We start from the raw sequence: 22,198 nt of genomic DNA, 5'->3' as shown, positions 1-22,198 counted from the left end.
AATAACAAACAATTCAAATGTCAAGAATGTTTAGCATTAGGAAGGGATTTTTTTTTTCTCTCTCCTGACGTTTTACCAGTCTGTGAGAATCAATCATGAGAATTCAGAGATAACATTAGTTCCAAAGAGACGAAGATCAGTGTGTTCCCTTGGCTTCCTTTATTAGCTGAAAAGGGTGGGGGAAAGAAAATAAGCATGTAGCTTAATAGGAAATCAAAACCAGTTTGTGAATGTGTGTCTGGTCTGGCTTATTCATGACTGTGATACACATGTAAAATATGCTGGTGGTGCTACATAGTCAAAAAAAGCAGCTTGCCAATGCTGTTGAATTACTATTTATTTCCTTTTAATTCCACTGGGTGTGACATTTATGTCTAAATACATCTATCATTTTGTTGGACTTTTCATTAGCCCTACTACAGCCCTGAAAGGTTATTTAAGTTTTTGCATGTGGGAATGACCAGCTGTGAAGACTTTAGAATAGAAAAGGGTACTTTTATATTTTGACCTGACTTGACTTTGCTTTAAAAGAACAAGTCTTTTGTGTTTTAAAACAAGTCTTTTTTGTGGAATAAATGAAACCATATATAATTTTACCCTTTTAAATCCTCCTTGTCTTCCTTTAGGGGAAAATACAGTATTTTAATCACTGAGTTTGCCAAAAGTAAATGCTGTCATGTGGTACAAGTGCTGTGATAGGCTCCTCTGACTAGCTTATGTATGATGTAAATAGATGATGCAGAGGACATCAAAGAGCCTGGTGCAATGTGTTTGGATTATATGTGCTTACACTGTGTTGAAAAATATTATCAGTGGCATGCCATAGTTTAATAAGGCCTACAACAAATTGGTGAGTTGGTACAACTGAACCGGTCTACACAAATACGGCAATTTACTGAAATGACATCACAGCTGGATATGCTTATGGTTGTGCTGGAGGTAGATGCTGCTTCCCACTCACTTAGCTGAGCTGGAGGGAAAACCGCTTTTCTCGTGGTACAGCTTCCAAAGAGCCCTTTCAAGTAACGGAAATGATGTGATGTGATGAGATGCTCTTGTAGAAAGTTCTGCATTTGACAGAGATGCCCATTAAGTAATTATCTTCTCTACTGACTTACCAGGAGCTGGCAGGAGTAGTTGCGTGACTGGAAATGTTTATACCCAGATCCTCGAGAAAATGTTGGTGTTTCACTCCCACACCAGTGGGGATTACATGAGTTAGTAACATATTCCTTTCGGAAGGCCTTTCTGATTTAGATTAACGAAGCATTTGACAATCTTCCTACAGCTACTGGTTCTTGTGCAGTAGGAAGCAATGCGTGAGCTGCAGTGCCAAAGGCTATTATATTTCGGAAGTCTCTGAAGCCTGAGTGAAGACTCAGTCTGACTGATGTTTCATCCGAGGAGCGTGGGCTCCAACTGTTAAACAGGCAAACAGAAGGGTGCAGCTTGAAGTGAGAAGTTACTTACTGAGGACTACCTGTGGTCTATTAGCCAATGAAGAGGTCACGAAATTTAGGCAAAAGTTGTCTGGAGATATATTCTATCTTGTCAGATATTGATTTGACTGAAAAACATAGATGTGCCTTTGGGCGCAGGAACCCTTCAAGTTTGAAACAGAGTTGACAAACTGAAAGCTGAGTACAGGTTAGTTCTTTGTGTGACATTTGTCATTTTGGACGTGAAGAAGATCCTCCCTGTCCAAAAGCATGTGTTTTTTTCCAGCTGTCAGCAGGCCTTGCAGAATGACTGTATTTCTCCACGCATTTTTGCCTTATGACCTCAGGTCATCACGAAAAAAGGTATTATTTATGAAATGCAAGAACTTTAGTCAAGCAAACAATTCAGGCCACATGTTCAAAACCTTTTTTTCAATGTGTAGATGCATCTTCCATCCCAGGCATGCTGATTACATTGCATTACATGAGCTTAAGGAAAACTACTTTTCTAGCTAGCCAAATGCCATCAAATATATGTGGAACCTATATGGGCCTTGTAATGTATGTTGAAAGCACTCGTTAACTGTGCCTAGAATGACTAACAATGTTCAAATAAAACAAAAGAAAAGGCAGGAAAAAAGCCAGGCTGGAAAACCTTCCTTAACTGTGAATGTTTTGACTAGATGATGTGAAGTTGCTGCATAAGTATGAGAAGTAGGTTTAGATCACACTTTCCTGGCTTCTGGTGGTTTTTACCAAAGTTAGCATTTTAATTTATTAGGAAGATGTTGGTTTTCTTTTCGTTTTTTCTCCAGAGAGTAGTTATGGCATGAAAGGGAGAAGGGGGGAAGGAATCACTAGATTGTGGCGAGCCTTCCTAAGCATTAGATGGTGGGCTCTCCCACTGATGTCAATTGAGATAGAACTGGAGACATTTTGCCTCCGTCATCCTTACTGATTTATTGGGGAGACACTGGGAAGGATGGAAAGGGTGGCTTTAACTGCACAGAGTAATAATAACGAGTAATCATTTCCTCTACCACACTGCAACTTCACCTCTTGATGACAGTGTATTTCCACTGCTCACTGGCTGTGGTTAACGAGGTAGAAAGGGCATTCATAAAACAATAACATTGTTCCAAGAACATGAAATCTTCGAGTCATCCTTGGACTCCACTTTTTGTTTCCTCCTCCATTAGCTATGTCTGCCCATTTGCTTATCACTCTCTCCAGAACATCAGACCTTTACGCTGATCCCATCTCTTACTCATGCCTTACTCATTTCCCAATATGGCTAGTACTGCTTTTCAGTTTAGTCTTCCTAAATCCCTGCTTTGAATTTGAGGTCATGTAGAGTGCAGATGTGGAGGAAAGTTAATATAACATTAATCCATAGCAAGTACATGCATGGGTATAAAATATTCTGTGTATTCAAAGAAAAACACATCATGTTCCAGGTTTTACTGCATTAATTTATTATTAGTTGCATTGTTAAGCAGTGAATTTGAATTTCCATGCAGCAATTAAGATTGCCACATTTTGTTCCAAGATTGCAAATTTATGCCATTTTTAGCTAATTTTAGCTTGGTATACCTTTTGTCAATTCACAAGATGGCTCAGGTATGTCTCTATGAGTTCCAATCACAAACATAAAATGCTGCACAGTGCATCTGTCCTGTGCCGAACACCAGACATAGGGTCTGTACATGTTCCTTCTGCTAGTGCTACTCTTAGAAGGGAGAACACTTGATATTTTTCAAGTTGCATAATCTTGATCCAAGGTACGCTGCTGTACTGGAAAATGCTATTCTATAATCCTGCATTCTCATTGTTCTCTCCTTGGTAGAGAAAAACAGATGGGAACCTCCTCTGATCTGCACTTAAAACCACAGCCTACACCACCCTCACCTTTCATGCAATGTGTGCAATAAGTACAGATGGGGAAGCTTGCCAGATGTTAGACCCACCATCCATGATGTTTAGATAAAAGGATGAAGTCCCAACATGGAAGTACTTTTCTATAACAGCAGGCACAATTATAGCATAAGTCATATTTAATCACTATTCCATTCACTCTCTGTGCAGCACCACTACATAGGATAAGGTGTACAGGCTTGCTGTGGTTATAAGCTCCTGTATTTCAGCGAGAAATTCCTGCTGCTGCCTCCTCAGCCACCTGTGATAGCCCTTACCTACTCTGTCAACTTATGTCAAATCCTACAATTGTGTATCTGCCATTTTAGGCTACTTTAGCACCTAAATCATTTGGTAGTAAGCATTTCACTTCTCTGCTCAGTCTGGGACTCAGAGCAAAGACTGAGTGCAAGAAAAGACTATTTTCCCTGACACTTCTTCTGATAGAGCTCTATTGGAACTTTTATTGCTCTTTGAAAATGACACAGTTCAAGCTGAGAGTTTAAGGATGACTTGTGGTAAAGTTTTACCACATGTGTGTGCCCAAAGTCATACTCTTCCTTTCCTCCTCACAGCATTTATACCTCGGTCAAATGTCAAGGTATTCTTGATTTCTCATGGCTCTTTTGCATGAGAAAAAGAAAACAAAATGGCTTTAAGATTCTAACATGGGAAAACAGTATTCTCTTCATATCTTAGTAAAAGAGATGAGGTATCAATCTCTTCAAAGCCAAAATTTTGAAAAACAAAGAACTCACCCTGAGGCAAACACCTGCCTAAACCAGTCATTTCAAAATAACTGAAGTTTGTCAGAGTTTAAAGATCCTTTTTTCACATACTAGAGGCAAGTGCTGAGCAGTCCCACCATAGATGACACTTATCTCTGCCTACAATCATTTCTAATGCTTGCATACAACCTAGTGCTGCTGAACTGACGTACTGCCAGCAGCTGCTGAGAAATGTGCTATTTACTTTATTGCTGAAGTAGCACTGTTGAGCAACCATGCAGCCAGTATGCCACGAATATCCTGTAAATGTCATATAAAGTAGAAAATAAAAAAATCCCAAACTTCAAGTATCCATCAATGACCTGCATTTTAGGACAAAGCAAAGAACTGCCGTATAAGAAATAATTTTAAAGTTCAAACAACAAATGACAAACAGGAAGAGATGTGTTTGACCTTCTTCAATGATAAAATGCTGTGAACAGGAAAGGCTTTTGCAATATAATGCCTTCATGTCAATACTTTGTGGATTCTCTGAATGAAAAATTTCCTTGGGTTGTTTCACTGGTATTCCTAGTCACAGCTAAATGTAAGAGATTATTAAGAATTAACCTGGTAAACAGAACAGCTGTGGATGAATTGGAAATGTGTCAATATCACACAAACACCATCATTTATAATAAAGTCCTATTAATATTAAAAGTCCTATAAATATAAATATTAAAATGAGAATATAATTGCTTAATATAAAAAGTTAGCAGATGATTCTTTGCATATTTTGAACATGTACACACCTGACAGTCAAAACCCAAGACTTTGTAGGAATTTCCCTTCCCCCAGTCTAGGAATGGCACCTTTGAAATCCAGAAATGAGTTGCTTTGATGCTATGTTTGGAGCAGTATCCACATTTAAAGTTGCAGAAAGAGATTTTGCCTCTCCCCAGATCTCCTGCACAGTTTAAGGCTTCTGTGTGTGCATGGTATGGTCATCATCATACAGCTCTGTATTCCTCTGAACCTGTCTGGTTTACCACCAGGGGTATTTATTTGGCCTGGAGAAATCTGTTTTTCCTGGCTCCAGATTATAAAAGAGTTTTGGAGGAGTACTTCTGATTGTGATTTAGATATGCAAGTATATGTGAGATAACACAAAGGTAGTAACTAATAATCACTTTCTTTCTAAATGCAGGGTAATCTGGATCTATGAAACAAGTTTTTCAAACAAGAATGACAACAGTTACATACCTCTCAGTGTGTGTTTATTGCCAGCTTAGCTCATTCTGATGACATACCTTTTCAGAACACCAAAAAATAGTGCTGACAGACAACTCTCAAATGCAGTAAATATGAAGTCATACAGTTGTCTAGCATAAACACACCTGTCAAGTATTATTAAAATAAGTTACTAGATTACTGAAAATTTGCAAAATTATAAAATAAATGCTAATGGAAAGTATTACTAAAGATAATCTAATATTTATTAACAGTGACTGCAATCTAATTTAGTTTTCCTCAACCTTTAGAATATTGGGACATGCAACTTCCCTATCTGCAGACTCCTAAGAAGCTAACTGTTCACTTAGCTGATTTAGCAACCTTGTATCACATGAAATAGCAGTGGCACAGCCTTTGGAATCCTTCTCTCACAATATTGAAAAAAGTTGGGGAACAATTTACCTAAGACCTAGATCTCTAAAAATGGATACATATGGTATTTTACACTGAGCAGTCCAGGTCCTCAAAGCCCACATTTGTGCCTTCTCAGCAGCTAGTCAGATACCACTACAGTTATGGTCCCTGCCTTCATCCATATCTTATCTTAACAATAAAAATATTGATAGATCACTCGAGGAACTGCAAGCTTAGAAAACAAAAGCTGAATGTAACTTAGGCCAGAGGTCATATTTTTAGTATGCAAGTATAGCTATCACAAAATGACAGGAATTGTTCAGAGAGTAAAGAACTGAAAATACTTTTGTAAACATATCCTAGAGTCACAATGTTCTTTATTCTTGTGAGAGTGGTCTTATTGCTAGATTTACCATTTTAAAGTTTCATTAAACAGGTCTATAAAACAAAAACTTAAAAGACTTTTCAACTGCACAGTGTAAAAAAAGCTCCTGTGAAACTCAGTACATCAGGAGTGTCACTACTGACTTGACATTAGTAAGTACATGTCACCTGGAGTTGGGTTACATTACGATCACTAATACTGTATATGACCGTCTGTTTGTGGGGGGGTGGGAGTGGGGATGTGCACTAAGAGACAGGCTATCCAATGTGCGAGATGAGACTTGATGACACCTTCCCATCTTTTCCTGCCAGAAGGTCTTCCATGCTCTGCTGTTTGGTAGTGGGGCGTAGGGGACACGCTCCAGCTGCTACTGTACAAACAGAATGCTGAAGGCCATCACGACACAGCACACAGCCACGTAGGGGCTCTTCCGTTCACCTGAGAGGGGGAAAAAAACCAAACCAAACAAAAATTCAGGCGTGACTAAACAGACCTAGCTTGCTCCTAGCCCAACACGGTAATTATCCCTTTGCACGTGCAAATTAATATTCAACATTTCTAGCTGGAGAAATGCTATTACAACTATAGCTGTGTATTGAGGAAGAACACACATGGGAGTGGGAAAATTAAGAACGTAGGATAGCGTATATTGCTACATAAAGACAGAGCTGGAGCTGTTTGCTTTAAGCAAAGTTCAATGCAAGGACTTCTACCTTACTATAAACCATCTTTTCTGAGATGCAGTTTCCAGGAAAACATTAAAAAAAAAAAAAAAAAAAAAAAAATATATTGCTGCCATCTCTTAGTGCCAAAGAGAGTCAGGACGCAGGCATTGGAAAGCCGAACAAGACACCAAATCTTTTACTGGCTCTGTTCCCAGTTCTGGCTAAGGGCTATCGCTGCTCAAAAGCTGTTCTGTGTCAGCTGCAAAGAGGTGTACCTCGATGCTGTCTGGCCATGACAGCTGCTATATGCAGCGTGCATCTTCTATGCATGGTATCATGTAGGAGCCAGCTAACCGGTTGGGGAGCTCACAGAGGCCCAGACATGGCCAGATGCCTGTCTTGTTTCTTTGCTAGAGAGACATAACATTGTTAGCATGCGGAGAGGGTCTGGTCCACAGATTTTCAGGTTAGTGATAAAAATAGTCTTTTACTCTTCTACTTAAGCATTATTCTTCATGAATCCACCGACTTCTCTCTGGAGAGCAGAGATACCCCTACACTGGATGGTACTTCCAGCCTACAAAACTGTCAGGAAGTGTTAACACAGCATTGACTCTTTAAAGTGAGAATATTCCTGTTTTTACACATTCGGAAGCATTAAGACAGTGGAGCTGTTTGCTTTAAATAAAGTTCAATTTCCTTTTGCTGTGCGAGGTCTTTTGTTTTACTATAAACCATCCTTTCTGAAATGCGGTTTTCAGAGAAACATTAAAAAAACCTGCCAAGGTTCTCAAGTCTAGCATTAAGGTGTAATTGTCAGGAAAAAAAAAAAAAGTCTCTTTTACCAGCAGGACCTTCAAACACAGGAGGAACAAACTTTCCATGGCAAAAGAAAAATAAAATACTTGTAGTGACACCTCCCATAAGCAGGAGTGCCTGCCACAGTGACATTACAAGATGTTGTCATGATCTGGCATATATTTAATTAAACTTCAAATAACTGAATGAATTAATGTCTGCAGTTTCACATCTGTTTAAAATAAATTTTTGAGGAAGTCCACCTCCTACAGTTTAAAGTATTACAATTTTCATATGGGTTATACTTCTCTGCTCTTAATTTTCTTAAAAGAGAAGTCACCATGTGGCAGGATTAAACATCATTTTGCACAACTTTGTAAATATGTAACCACTTGCTGATTATTAAAATCTTATGCACATGTGAAAAGGTTGTTTAAACATACTGGGCAAATTAAACGTAAAGGAAGCCAGCAGGCATTTTCATTTTTAAAAGCCTACACTTTCTACATGCCTTTGTGATTAATACAAACAGAATGATAGGAATCATCTTGAAAGCCCATTTCCCATATTGAGGATATGGTAGTTATGTAAGGAAACGTACAGAAGGAATGTTAAGATGCTACCTTCTCATCTGTCAGTCTAAAAGAAAGTCAGATTGGACAACTCTAGATGTAACTTGAAAAGAAATTGGTGCTTTACATGACAAAGAGAAAAGGAAGCAGTTCAGTAGGGAGAACAAGAGTGCATGCATTACCTTGGATGCAGCAAATGCAAACATGTTAATGTTACTACATGATGGGCAAGCAGGACTATATTCCACATGAACTGCAGTTCTTAACTTTATCAAGTTGACAGGGACCTCATAAAACCTCTTGTGCATTCTTTTAAATAGTTTTTAAACTGCTGTGCATAGCTAATAGAAAAAATATGCTTGCACTTCAATTAACTAAAAAGACGATGGTAAGGCAAGGTGTTCTTTTCAACCTTGAACAAACCTTAATGCAGCTGTATTTTTATATTTGTTTTTGCTGGTATAGCTCAAAATTAATTTCTGACAGCTGCCACCTTGCCAGTATCCTTCAATTACTAAACTTCCATATCCTTCAATATTAAAACTGCTTCTGCTATGTCTATTATCTAAATAGGACAATATCTGTAATCATTTTAACAACAGGTCTTCACAAAAACCTGTTTTTTGCATCAGTGCTTTCTGACATACTGGAAAATGTATGTCATGTCCCTTTCAAAGCCTGAGAATGCAGAAAAGGGAACCATATATTTTTCCTTTAGGTTCAGTGACAAGTAGGAAGATCTAGAATTACAAGTTCAATGTTCTGCATTAACAATGCAATTTCAAGAACACCGTTCTGACGATGGATTTGTAATTTTTTAAAAATCTTGGATATACCTTAATGCTAAGACTGAACTTCTCTTGCACATTCCCATTTCTTTCTCAAAATAAATTCAGACTAAGGATTAAAATAAATATAAATATCAATGTTATAGGAAAATGTCTAAAATCAGATAGAGCTGTTCAGCTTGCACAGAGATGCCACTTGACAGCGACAGCTTTGCATAATTCCTAAGTGCACAGAAGCTAGCAAAAGAAAGGAGAGAAAAAAGACATCTGTGATTAAACAGAACCTTACTGCATTATGAATTCCATGTTGTTTTATTACTATAAGGTAAATATTTGTTTTTTGTCAGTAGTCCATCAGAATTTCAAAGACAGCAGTTTGTAAGGAATCATGATTTCTTTGTATGTTAATAAGTATGCCCTTAGTTATTTCATGTAGTAAAAAGTGCAAAAGATTTTTGCAAATATAACAACACATATATGAATTGACATTAGAAAATGCAGACTTCCATGATGCTAAGAAAGATAGTTATGCCCCACCCCCCCAGCCCTTCATCATGTTTCATGGAGGTAAAACCTGCATTTTTTAAGATGATTTATGAGTATGGGTTTCATTGCTACACAGAAACATCATCCCAATAAATAATGCATTCTCTAGAAAAAGCACTGGTCTTAAAGATTTCAAAGAAAAAAAATTACCAATCCTGGCGCATTTCCAGAATATTCCCAATAGTCTGTAAAGACAAAATAAATTTATTAGGCTCTTGGCTTAATAAAATAATTTACAGCAACTGATTTTCTTTCTTCTACGCTAAACCAACCCAAATTAACAGTAGTTTGTCAACTTGACAGTCTTCTTAACATCAGAAAACACCAGATACCTGCACAGAGGGGTACAGGCTATGAACTGAACAAGTGGCAAAGTTCTTTATAAGTCTAGCAAGGTTTTTACATGCAAGAAAAGCAAAGATGCATTTACTCAGTCTGTATTCCAAATCGAAAGATTTCATCAGAATTCTACATTCTAAATTACCCCAGAGACAAAATTACGTAAAGAAGATAAACAGAACTAGAAAAGTACTGCAGTAGGAAACACCAACAGGCCTCCATCTCATTGTACATGGAAAACTTTTTACGTTAAGATTTTGAAGCAAGTTTTCCTGCAGGTATAAGAGATGATGAACCTGAGTACTTTAATGCTTTGTAGTCTCTCTTTTGTACTTCCCTTATAGTAGATAAAAACCCCTCTTCTAGCAGAGCATACTCAGAGTTGTAATCTGATACAGAATACTTGTGTTGAAATAAAAACCAAAACAATTCTTCAGGTTTGTTTTTACTCTTCTACCAAGGTTTACCTTGCTTATGTCTCATTAATGCTGCTTGACCAGAACGTTAATTCTCACAAGTGAAATAACAACGGAGAAAAGCAGAATTCAACTATTCAGAGCACATTCAAAGGGATGTACAAGCATGTATGCCACAAATGTATAATATACTCTGTGTAACTAAAATAATCTCATACTGACTGCTCAAGAGGAACAACAGCAGGGACTGCTTTAGAATCTGAGGAGGAAGAGGGGAAGAATACTGAAGCATCCTGTACTAGAAGCCAGCTTTCAGACTTTCAAATGTTGGTCAAAACTGTGGTGAAAGCTTATCTACAGGAAGGTTTCCTTCGTAATATGACTGGTTGCAATGCAGTAAAAACATCTGGATTCAACCATATTGTCTATTTATAGATTTATGGACTGAAAAAAGAACTAATTATTCTTCCTCCTTCTCCTGTTTATCAGTAGTAACTTCAGCCTATGTTGTTTGTGGGGTTGTATCTACTACCTGCTGTGATGGCAGTTCTCCAAGTGATTTCCCACAGTGCTCTGAACCCATACCAACAATGGTTTGATTATCTGTCTTCCCCCTTTCTTGGGCTCTGGCAATTGCCTATTTTTTTCCTCCTTGAATGCAGACAGGTAGTTTTGGGCCACTTGCGCCTGCATACTTCAGCAGTCAACAGCCTGCACTTTTTTAAAAAGAATTTCTGTGCTACTTCATATTTTATGGCCTCTTTTATGGTCTTGGTTTACTTCAGCATCTCCCCCTTTCCACTCAGCAGCCTCACCTTTATTTCTGAAACAAATGTCCAGTGTCGGGAAGGTGAGAACCAAGTGGCAGCAACTGGCTGAGGTTTTCAAAGTCAAAGTGAAATGCTTTTTGACTTATGTACCTCTTGCTGACCGATTTATTGTGAAGAGCATTCCAGCATTTTAATTTTTTAGGAAACAGGCTTTTTCATTTGTGCTTTAGATCTTTTTACCTCAAGCCAAAAGTACTTCTGTATAGTCAAAGCTCATTTCTTCTGCTTTTATATAGCTCCACAAGCAGAAGTAATAATCCCTGCATGTAGACCATCACACTTTTCCAGGCTAAGAAGTCATACAGTAAAGTAACCTGAAGACATCTATGCACTTTTTGAAATTGCATGCAGGTAAAAAGGCATTCATGTGTAAATCTTATAGAGCAAAATACACGGCCCCATAGTACTGTGTGGATGGCACTTAAGACTATTGAAACCGTCATTACTCTTTGTAAAATTAAGATTTACAGATTGCATGCTGCAAAACCAACAGAAAAATTCCACAGCCCAGCATCTCATGTTGCCATCTCTCAAAAACTTGCCCAGGAACTCAAAGAAATAAAACATTACTGTCCTTTTCATATGCCTATTTGACGAATCTTACCAGGGAAAAAGAATATTAACTCCACTCCTTCAGGCAGCCTATAAATCTGTTGAATTTGCCTCACAATCTCAGCAAGGCTATTTCTTTGCCTTCTTAGGGTTTTTTTGACCATGTGTAACAATGTAAAGTTATAATTGAAGTATTGTACATTGTTCCGAGACTTAGAAAACCCCCTTCTTAGTGAAAATATGAATTTTCCTTTCTGATTTGGGAGGTACAAAACAGTTAGAATATGGGTTTCATCAGCTACCCTTACTGTAGTTAACAATTTATGAACTTAAAGTCACCACTGACATGAGGACTGACAAGCCTTCTAACACATGACAAGAGCACCTTTTTAAGTGGCTTGTGCTGCTATTGGAACAGCTCAGTACATCTGTTTGTCCACATAGTTTGCTGCTGAGCAAAAGTAAGTTGAAATCTGGACCTTCTAAACAGTTATAATCATGGCCTCTCAATGAACTGGGGATCTCACACTGGAAGAAAAGCCTGTGCAGGCCTTCTGCTCTCCTGAATTTTTCCATTACTGTTCATCTCGGGTCCACAACATGCACCTCTTCAAGTCAAAACCCGTTTGATTATTACACAAACAATGCTGCCTTGAATGAATCTGCTCCAAAATAATTTCTCCTGAAGCAACAACTCAAAGTAATTGCACTGTTCCTTATTCTCCTCTTCAAGTTCATCTTCATCCTTGTTTTGATGCACGTGAAATGTGTCAGTCTGGCTTGCATATCTGCTCTCTTCTGGCAGCCACAAGTCAACTGTGCATGAGCTGCTGCATATTCCTTGCTTTCAGTGTTTATGTTAAAAGCACTGATCATGAAAGTGGTGTTAGTTATCTGGAGAACAAAAAATCCAAAGAAATGAAACCCAGTAAGACGAGAAAGGGTTAGTGGGGCCTTAGACTTTGGCTGCTAGACTGGGAATGCTGCGAGATGCAGCTGCCATGTGTTTACCCAGACAACCCCATTGCCGCTGCAGGAGGCAGTGTGAAAGATACCCCACTGCAATGCTTATGGCAAGTCAAAGGAAATCTCCACTGCAGATAAGCTAACACATCTTTCTGGTTAGCAGGGAGGAGAGAATTATGTTGTGGTACGCATTCTCCTCTAGTTAGCATGAAACAGTAAATCTCCACTTGCTTTCCCAACACTAAACGCTATTGCTCAGGACAAAGCACATGGAAACACTCAAGACACGTCAGGGAAAATGAAGGTTTAAAATTCTGTTTGGCTTGGTAGGAAAAGACGATTTTGGCAGAAGTCAACAGAATGAAATACAGTGTTATGAGGATGGGTGACATCACTTTGCAACACTGTCTCTCAACCAACAGAAACATGTTTCTTTACTTACTATCAACAGATTTAAATCTTCACCAAAGTTACCACTCACTTAGAAATACAGTGAATAACTATCAACATTTCTCCTCTCTGTCACTTTAATATTTTATTGCTACTTTTTTATGCTATTAATTTGGAGCAGGAATAATGAGGTAAGATCATCTCTGTGGTAAAATGGAATATCACTAGAATTTATTTTATCCAGTCTGTCTAGACATTTCCATTTGAGCATGGAATATGTTAGTGGAGAGGGACAGGGGTTTAACAGCATATGAGCTCCATGTAAACATCTACCATTCAGGAAACAAATTTCATTGCTTCCAGGCCAACATTTTATTCTCCAGTACAAAGTAGTCTACATACGTATATATAAAACAAAAAAAAAATAGTATGTCCAACATCTATATAAATACAAACCTACAGATCAAACGCCCAACTCCTCCACTGTGTCAGCACCCTTTGAAAACATTTTATGAAGAGAGTTCTATTGTACTCCAGACAGATTTGCCTCAAGAATAAACAGAGTAGCTCCAGATTAAAGGAAATACTCCTTGCCAAGAACAGCACTAAAATTTTAATCAGTAAAATAAATATTCTTACTTCTTGCTGTGTATACCTCATTGACTATTGTGTTATCTTCCACTAGCAGACACGCAAATTCCCCTCACCCTCCCCAGTCCCTCATGAAGTCATCCTTTCTTTCCATCTTTACTTTTATCAGAAGAAATCTCTCATGTCAGTGGCAACCTCATGGCCTCATATGAAAGGACACAAGCATTTTCAAGTTCAAACTCCAGATCAAAAAAAAGCTAGTGTACTCTGGGTATCTTACATTGCTAAAAGAAAACTTGTGTGATAAAATAGCAATTCCAGATGTTAATTACAACAAAGGTTTTCAGAGGACAAACACTCAAGGTTCTTGGTGACAAGAGTCTACTTAAAACATGACACTTTTCCTGATGCAGAAGTGACAGAAGGTACTTAGGGAAAAACCATTTTCTTTAACAGCAAATGACCTAATGGAAAAAATGGACAAGACAAACACCCAGTGCCCAAAAGCCTGTCTGTTTTTTCCAGCTAGAACATTACTAGCTAGAATTACCTCCTACTTCTATAAATATTATCTCCTTTGTATTAACCTCAGGTGACAGTATTACTGAAATACTACAGATAGTCTCAGTGGTTTCTAGGTCAAAATTGTCCAATCATTACTTTAAAACCACAGCATTTAAATAACAGTTCTGCATACTGCTGATTGCACCTAACATCCAGTCACACTCTTTATAGCACAAAGAAAACTGGTAAGCCAAAAGGTGAATGGGTATTAACAGTGTGAGGCATAGATCTGGCTCTGTGGCTGTCCCCATCTCCCACGCCCCCAAAAACTGTACTGGCAAGCAGGGTAGAGAAGAACTGTTTTGCAGCAGTATTGGCCCTGCAACATTAAGCGCATTCCAGGAAAATACTGAACACAAAGGAGAAAAAAGTTGGTCACCTAGGAACATGTGCTTTAGGAATGAAAGTGAGAGATGAAGTGAGAATGACCAAAGGACAAAAAAAAAAGGTTAGGTTTTGTAGAAGGTTTCAAAAACTCACCTACAAATTTCTTCATCTTAGAGAATACAAAACGATGACTTAAAGAGATCATACATCACAATAGTGTTGCTTATTTAAAAAAAATTTTCAATTTTTTTTAGTTACAGATTATTGCTAAAGCTGTGTTTCAAACTTGTACCTCCAAAATGCCTATCTTGAAATCAGAAAAAAAGCCAGCTTCTACTGTAATGTTTTCTTACCCACCCTAAGAATCAAAAAGAAATCATTACAGTAATAGCCGCATGTAGGAAAATGTTTTCTTTCTGTCACTCATTTCTGTATCTTTAATAAGCATCCAACAAGAAAGTTGCAAATCCAGAAAATAACTAATAAAGCTATATTAGCTGACTTTGTTAGTTAATAAATTCTTACTATAAAATTGCAACTAAGTGCTTGCAAATACCTTACTGCATTCTATTGTAAGGTACAAAATGAAGATTTTTATCTTTGAAGAGAAAATTTTTTCAAAATAGGATTTGTATTATCACACACCATTAGAAGTTACTAAAACATTGCAGTTAAAACCAAACAGCTTGTATATCTTTAAAATGATCAGACTACATACCCGGTTTTATTTTTGTCCAGTAAGCTGGGAGCCAAGGATCTGATATAGGCACACGTACATATGAGTAGCAAGATTACAGTCAGTAGACTCTGAAAATTGAAGATGGCAGACTACGGAAGAAAATTAGAAAAGAAAAATTATATCTTTGCAGTACAAAACTTCCCTCACTGCATAAGCTGGAGAAAACAGGTGATCCCCTAGACAATAGCCATTAAAAACAAAAAAGAAACCTACAATGCCAGTGAGCCAGAAACTCTTTTAACAGCCTGTTGCACACAACAGTGGAAGAATGGAGTTTTTCCTTCTCAATCCATCCAAAGAAGGGTAAAGAAACAGCAGGCAAAACGGTAACCTTACAGTTTTGCTCCCAGGCACCTGTTCCAAAGCCAGTTTGTGGAAAGCCATTAGCAGCAGGCTAAGAGTTACAGAAAACAGATGTTCCCTCCTGGCCAAGAATACGTGTAACTGCGGTTTGCATCAATAGAATATGGTGGTGGTGGTGAAGGTGGAGGTGAAGAGTATTTGACAAGTAAACCAGTGGCAGCCAAGACAGAGAATAACAAGAAATATGTAGGAGGATTGTTAATACACTGCTTTATGAAGACTACACCCAAAATTCAACAGATTTGTAAAATACATACAATTAAGCCTAACTGAACTACAAAAAGGTAACATTTTATTTTCAAATCACCTTTTTAAATTTAAAAAATCTTTAAATACATTTTTAGAAGTCCTAATTGTATGGAAAATGCTGGACAAATGGAAGAATTGCCTTAGCATTGAGTAGTAAAGTTCTATTGTTTGATAGTAAAACTAATCTGCCTACTGGCAGTAAGACGAAACAATTTTTGAGAAACTGCTACAGTCTCTGGCTGTTTGCTAAAGTTTAAAATATCAGTAATAGGCAGTAAGTGCATCACAACCTTCCTATTTTAACTAAAGTCTGAGTCTTGTGTGGCCAACATGTTCTTTATTCATTAATTTATAAGCAACTATCATTGCTTATGTGAAGCAATCTTTTTCCAGAAGTATAAACGTTATTGGGGGAGAGAAGGTACTCTCCATAACCAAGTACAAAATCTGGAAGAAAGACAGCTGATGCTGATTTCCAGCAAGTGCCACATCACCATTCCAATAAATAATGGACTAGCAACATTTTTTTTTTCCAATAGGTTCACTGAATTTTTAGTGGAAATATTTGCCTACTAGTCCTTGTGATTTCTAGCTTCTAATAATTAGTCCCAAATCTGAGACTTATTCTTCTTACAATGTGAAAATAATCCAGCTGCCTGAAACTGCAGTTTTATTGTTCTGGGTTTTTTCAACTTAAGATGTCTCAACTGACATTTTGGTCAACTTAACAGCACCAGGTAGTATACTAGGCAATAGCTTACTTCAAACAGCCTTATTTTCTCTTTGCTCAGCTACCCTCATTTGCAAATCCTATTTAGTCTGAACTCCAAAAAAAAGGCAAAGCAGACACAATAAATTCACTCTTCGTTCTGGAGTTCTGACAAATTTGTGTCTAAATATTCGTATTTTTTCATACTGCTCAACCCAGAAGGCTGAGTAGTAGTATTTAATTAAGTGTAAGTATTTAGCACTTATGAAAGGTATTCCATCTCAGTTTCCTTCTTCAGGCACAACTTGGTGGGACTTAAGAGCACATCAGAGCTCCCATTTCCATAGCCTGAGGCACATCTCTGTTGATATATGTGCACTTTCTCTCTATGTCACAAAATTCTCATGTTTTGAAGCTCCAATAATCAAATTTCTCTAAATAGTTGAGGAGAATTACAAAAGAAAATCACAATATTTCAGTTCAGTATTGACTAACAGCAAATTAAGAGAGAAAAATGAGAAGCTTTAGTAGAAGCAAAGTCACTGGAACATTCACGACCCTTCTGATACTGAGATCTAAAAACTAGTAACAAAAAAACCAACATAACCTTAGGTTACATACAAGTCTTCATGAATCATATGAAGCAATACCTGAACATGCATACAACTGCCAGCCTGAATACATGCATTAGAGAGGACTAGATACACAAACTAACTTAAATGTCTAAGTTAATGGCGTTCAACAGGCCACCCGTGGGTGCAGAGTTACCCATTAAGAAGGAACAGCATGGAGAGGCTCAAGGAGCAACTAAACAACTCTGCCTCTGCAGCCTGTATGAGAGAATTCAGCATCCTTCAGGGCATGGCCTCAAAGGCAGCATTAGCTACTGGAGTGGGTGTGCTACTCTCTCCTTTACTTCTGCGTGAAGCAGGAGATCTTTTGCATCAGCCATCCTTCTGCTGGAGCAAAATTCCCAAGCCAGTTCCCTCATTCTTCACGCCCTTTCTGTTACAATAGCCTGAGAGACAAAAAAGGGACAGGGTGAAAATGTGATTATTAAGATGCAGAGGGAAGGCATGCAGTAGAGAAAGGTAAAGAGTGAATGGCAACTACACGCAGCAGCTGACATGCAGGAGGTTTCTGCGATGAGTGAGAACACGGAGAAGGGACATTACATGAGTGGAGCAGTGATCTGACACCCAAATCCAGCCTTCAGCTCCTCAAGGTGAGGCTACCTGATTTCCTCCTGAGCCACAGTATTTGCTAAATCATGTTCTCAGTATTTTAGCTTAGCTAGCTGAGTCATCATTTCTGTTCTACTGTGTCATAAATAACGGACAGATTATTCACAAAGGTCAAAACACTGCCAATCATTATCAGCAGACTCTTGCCTTTGTACTCGGCACAAGCTTTGGCCGACTCCAGAAACCAGGAAACTCACAATTCCCCTGCAGAGACAACTCTTACGACCTACAAGAGGCAGTGTCTCCTGGCTCCCGCAGGTCTAGGAACGCGACGGGGCCGGATCCAGGAGTGGCTGCCTCTCAGCAAAGCCAGATACTCCCTATCAACTGATTAATTTGATCAGTCCTCCGGGAGAGACAGCTGCTCTCGACATCTCACAGCACAGTGCCTGCCAGAGCTTGGTTCCCATGAATTCCTGCAAGCTTTCTCTTGCAGCTGCTTCCCAAGGAGGCTGGCGGTATCGGGTACTTCAACGTACAAAAATGGCAGAAGGGCACACTTGCTTCCTCTTAAGCAGGGACTGTAAATGTATACTCATGAAATGTGTTATTAGTCAATCAATAGGGGCAGCATATAATTGTTCTTTGTTGGGCTCTTCATGTGTTTCTCCAGGTTTACAGCATAGGGCATTGCTGTAATTACAGACGCCATTCCACTGAAATGTTCTCTGCATTACACATTTATCTATACAGTCACTTTATACGGACAGACATGCATATTTTAAAATTTGTTCACAATTTTAAACTGGAAATGAAAATTTATTTCTGAACTAGATGGCTTCACATTTCACATCTGAAGTCATTCTTATGGCCCAGATGAATTTACAGAAAAGGGCGATTTACACCCAGCTGCTTGAACTGATGTAATTAAAAGCTGCTGTAAGAGTCACACATTACTTGGAATCCTTTTTAAAAATACTGCATTCACATACCAAGCTATTTGGAAAATGTTGTAATATAGGTGGGCTGCAGTTCATTTGGTTAAACTGGGTTCCTCTGATCCAGAAGTAATTAACTGGAATTTTTAAAACACGTTGACTGGCTTAATGTAGATCCTGTGAGCCTCATTCCCACTACAAAGAAATTTCAGCACATGGAGAAATTGATGCTATCTTTTAGACTGTGTCCACACGCTGGTGAAATGACAACTAACTTGGACTGCAAATGCAGAAAACAATCAGCACTGGTATTTTATTCTTGTTTTAGACAGTGCAAGCTGTCGCTTTAATTATATTCGCTGAAATTTTCTACATCTGCATTTGGCACATTTCTGAGATGGTGGAAACACCTTATTAGTTACATTCTGTGTTACTTAAGTAATTACACTTCCCCTTACCCCCTCCCCCTGTCTCCAGGTAGTTGTGGAGCACTATCACATCACCTGCAGCACTAATGAGGTATTGTATTCAGCACAACTTGCAAGAGCAAGTTTTTTCATAAGTCTTTAGAAATTAAGACCATGGATTTTACCTTTGAAAGCTACATGCCCAAAGGCTCTTTTAAATCCTTCCCAAAATTAGAACTTAAAAAAATGCCTCAGTATTATTTCCCTGATCATATCGTATCTCAGTAAAAATAGTTCCATATAATACACTATAGAAATAAAGAATGAATACTCTTGAAAATTTTCTTGTGTTCAGATTAGCAGTGGTGGCATGCATTAGAAATACTAATGGTAGTTAGAATACAAACATTACAGCTAGAGATATTTGAATGTATTCCTATCCGAGTCCGCATCTGAACAGTGTAGCTGTCAGCACAGAGGATACTGGGGCAAAACAGGGAGTTATAAGGAAAAGAATGGTCTCCAGTTGCCTCTGGAAGACTCCATCAGTGAGTCCGCTACATCACAGGAGCAGGGCACGGTGCAACAATTCCTTTTTCTGGGGTGAGAAGAGAGGGAGGGAGGAGCCTGCGGATGGAGTAAAAAGAAATCTATGGCACAGTACATGGTAATAGAAGTTTAATATACTAAAGTATAAACTAAAGTTTAATATGCTTTAGTAACTGTTGTTTTAGAGTGAAAAACTTTCTATGTGACTGAGAAAGGGAATCCTGATGGGCCATAACATTTGCACAGCCCCTGCCACCCTGATTATAGACAAAAGTTGTCAGTTCTGCACTTTGGTCAGCATTAAATTTACTACATATGGGGAGAATAAAAAAAAAAAGAGGAAGCAGCTCAGAGTTCTGGTCATCAACAACTCTTGCACTTTATAGGAGTATTTAATTCCATGTGCTGAAAGGAAGGGCACACTCAAGACGACTGCCTAAATTTTTACTGATCACTGGTAAATGTGTATTCAGCCTCAGCAGACATAGCCATAATAGATGCACTGACCCTAAACTTTTTTCTACAGTGAAAATAACAGGCGTAACCAAGACTTTGTACTGTGTCTACCTCTGTACTTTTTATTTGCTCCACCACTCCCACATTCTCTGATTCAGATACTGTTTTATTCCATGTCTTTGCAGACAGCACCACAGAATTATGGACCACTTAATGATGCAATCCCCGGGTAGCACTATAATAAATTACATCCTAAGTTTTGATACAACAATGTGCCATGGAGGACCTGCTGAATTTCCCCTTGCCTCATATACTTCCATTTAAAACAAACCGCCTGATACCACAGTTCTAGGGGGAAAAAAACTTGCAGGAGGAGAACATAAACCCCATACTGTTGTCCCCCTGGGTTGGTAGAAAGCGTGAAACAAAAGCTCTTCCAGTTGATCTGAACAGACTTATCACTGAAACCAAAGCTTAATCTTCCCTAGACTTTCAGTATTTACAAAATGATTACTCTACCTCTGATTGCAGTGTGCCCATGATTTCATCTGTGTGTGTTATAAAAACAAGAGGCCACTGTAGCACCAGCAAGTTGTTAAACTTTGCCCCATAGTTACTGTTACAATAATCAATTTATGTGGGCAAACACAGATAAATTATTAGAATATTCTAAAGAAATGACAACTGCATTTGTGTAACGTGCTGCAGACTATACAGTCTTTCTATAACAGTCTTACTTTCTTTTTTCCTCCTCAATATTTTAAAATTTATGGATGATTATGTTCTCTGGAACCAAAGAAACAAATGCTAAATGATACCTGATCGTTTACCTGACTTTCTCATATTAGAATGTGAACAAGAGCTTACACTGCAGTTAAACTGTGGTTAAGCAAGAGCTGATAAAAAGGTAAAAGCCTACATTAAAATAGTAATGTAGGCTTCAAATCCCATCATAGAAAAGTGAAATCAATCTATTAAACTTTAATGAAGAGGTCTTAAAAAGCTGGAAATGTGTATTATCTAAAGGTTTCCATTAGGTACTGCAATTCTTATTTTCCCAGTCTAAATCTAATTTTTAGGAGTATAATACTGAAAAAAATAATATGAAATAAAACATGCAGGACTACTCCCAACCTGAAGGTCAAAGCAATTGCTAAAAGTTAATTAAAACATACACATAATTACATTATTTTCCAACTTATTCTGAAATAATTTGTTTTCCCACTGCTGCCAAATGTAATCTGATAAAAATGAATGGAAAATAAGCATTTGTAAAAGAGGCATGCTAATTAGAACTTTCAGAAAAATACAAAACCTGCAAATCGGTTAAGTTCAAAGTGATTATTGGCAAATCTACACTGAAGAACTAAGCAAGAGTGTTTAGACAAAACTGGTTTGTGCTTAGTAAGTATCCAAATACTGTCCAGTTAGCAGTTATTGGTTGCTCCAACAAGATTAGGGTTTTTCACTCTGAGTTTACTGCACATTCACCCCAGTATTTGGTTTCCAAGAAATTTAAGTACAATATTTAATGCTCATTCACATTTCTGTCTAAAATATTGAAAATTCTGTCTAAAATACATATTTTTGCATTCATAAAATTCAGGCTTAGGCTCAATAAGAGTAATAGGGAATCTTTCCCCTAGACATTTTTTGAAGAAGTCATCTAATTTAAATGGCAAGTACAGCACATAGGAACTAACATGTATGCTTTTTAGTTAACTGAAGACTAATACATCTGTTTAAAACATAACCAATCTCTTTAAACAATCAGACAATGAATTAACAGATGGAAACAGTTGTCCTCTCCTACAAAAGCTCTTTTGACTTCAACACATTTAGGCTTTTTACTGCAATTCCAATCCACAGACCAACACTGAAATGACACCTCAAGGTGACGATATTGAAATTCCATGCTCACTTGAATTCCTTCTTCTTGCCCCAATACCTAGACAATAGTTTCAAAATTGAACTCTTGGTGTAAGCAGCTAACAGACACAGCATTTCACCAAAAAATTTTAGAATTAAAAAAAAAGTGAAAGCTGCAATATTAAGCTTTTTTATCAGGGTTACTGTAAAACATAGATGTATATGTCCATACATTTACTCAACAAACATAGACTTACGTTAGATGTGGCAGTAAAAGCTTAACATACCTTTTCCTCCAT

The 22,198-nt window shown here is 37.9% G+C and overlaps 1 protein-coding gene across 1 annotated transcript; it reads right to left on the bottom strand.

Moving 5' to 3' along the window:
• Positions 1-6,319: 6,319 nt before the first annotated feature.
• On the bottom strand, positions 6,320-22,198 carry TMEM167A (transmembrane protein 167A). The gene is made up of 4 exons (XM_010578089.1): positions 22,187-22,198; positions 15,155-15,264; positions 9,612-9,646; positions 6,320-6,530 (listed from the first exon to the last, which is right to left on the bottom strand). Exons 1-4 carry the CDS (start codon positions 22,196-22,198, stop codon positions 6,460-6,462), a joined length of 228 nt encoding a protein of 75 aa, XP_010576391.1. The 3' UTR covers positions 6,320-6,459.

This window comes from Haliaeetus leucocephalus, unplaced genomic scaffold (genome assembly GCF_000737465.1).
Source record: "Haliaeetus leucocephalus isolate CR32 unplaced genomic scaffold, Haliaeetus_leucocephalus-4.0 Scaffold598, whole genome shotgun sequence".
Taxonomy (NCBI): domain Eukaryota; kingdom Metazoa; phylum Chordata; class Aves; order Accipitriformes; family Accipitridae; genus Haliaeetus; species Haliaeetus leucocephalus.
This window is presented reverse-complemented; position numbering and strand designations above follow the sequence as displayed.

Coding starts and splice junctions, on each gene's coding strand:
- TMEM167A (XM_010578089.1), bottom strand. Junction 9,647..15,154: donor CTGGACAAAAATAAAACCGG/GTATGTAGTCTG, acceptor TTGTCTTTACAG/ACTATTGGGAATATTCTGGA. Junction 6,531..9,611: donor CTGGAAATGCGCCAGGATTG/GTAATTTTTTTT, acceptor TCCCCCTCTCAG/GTGAACGGAAGAGCCCCTAC.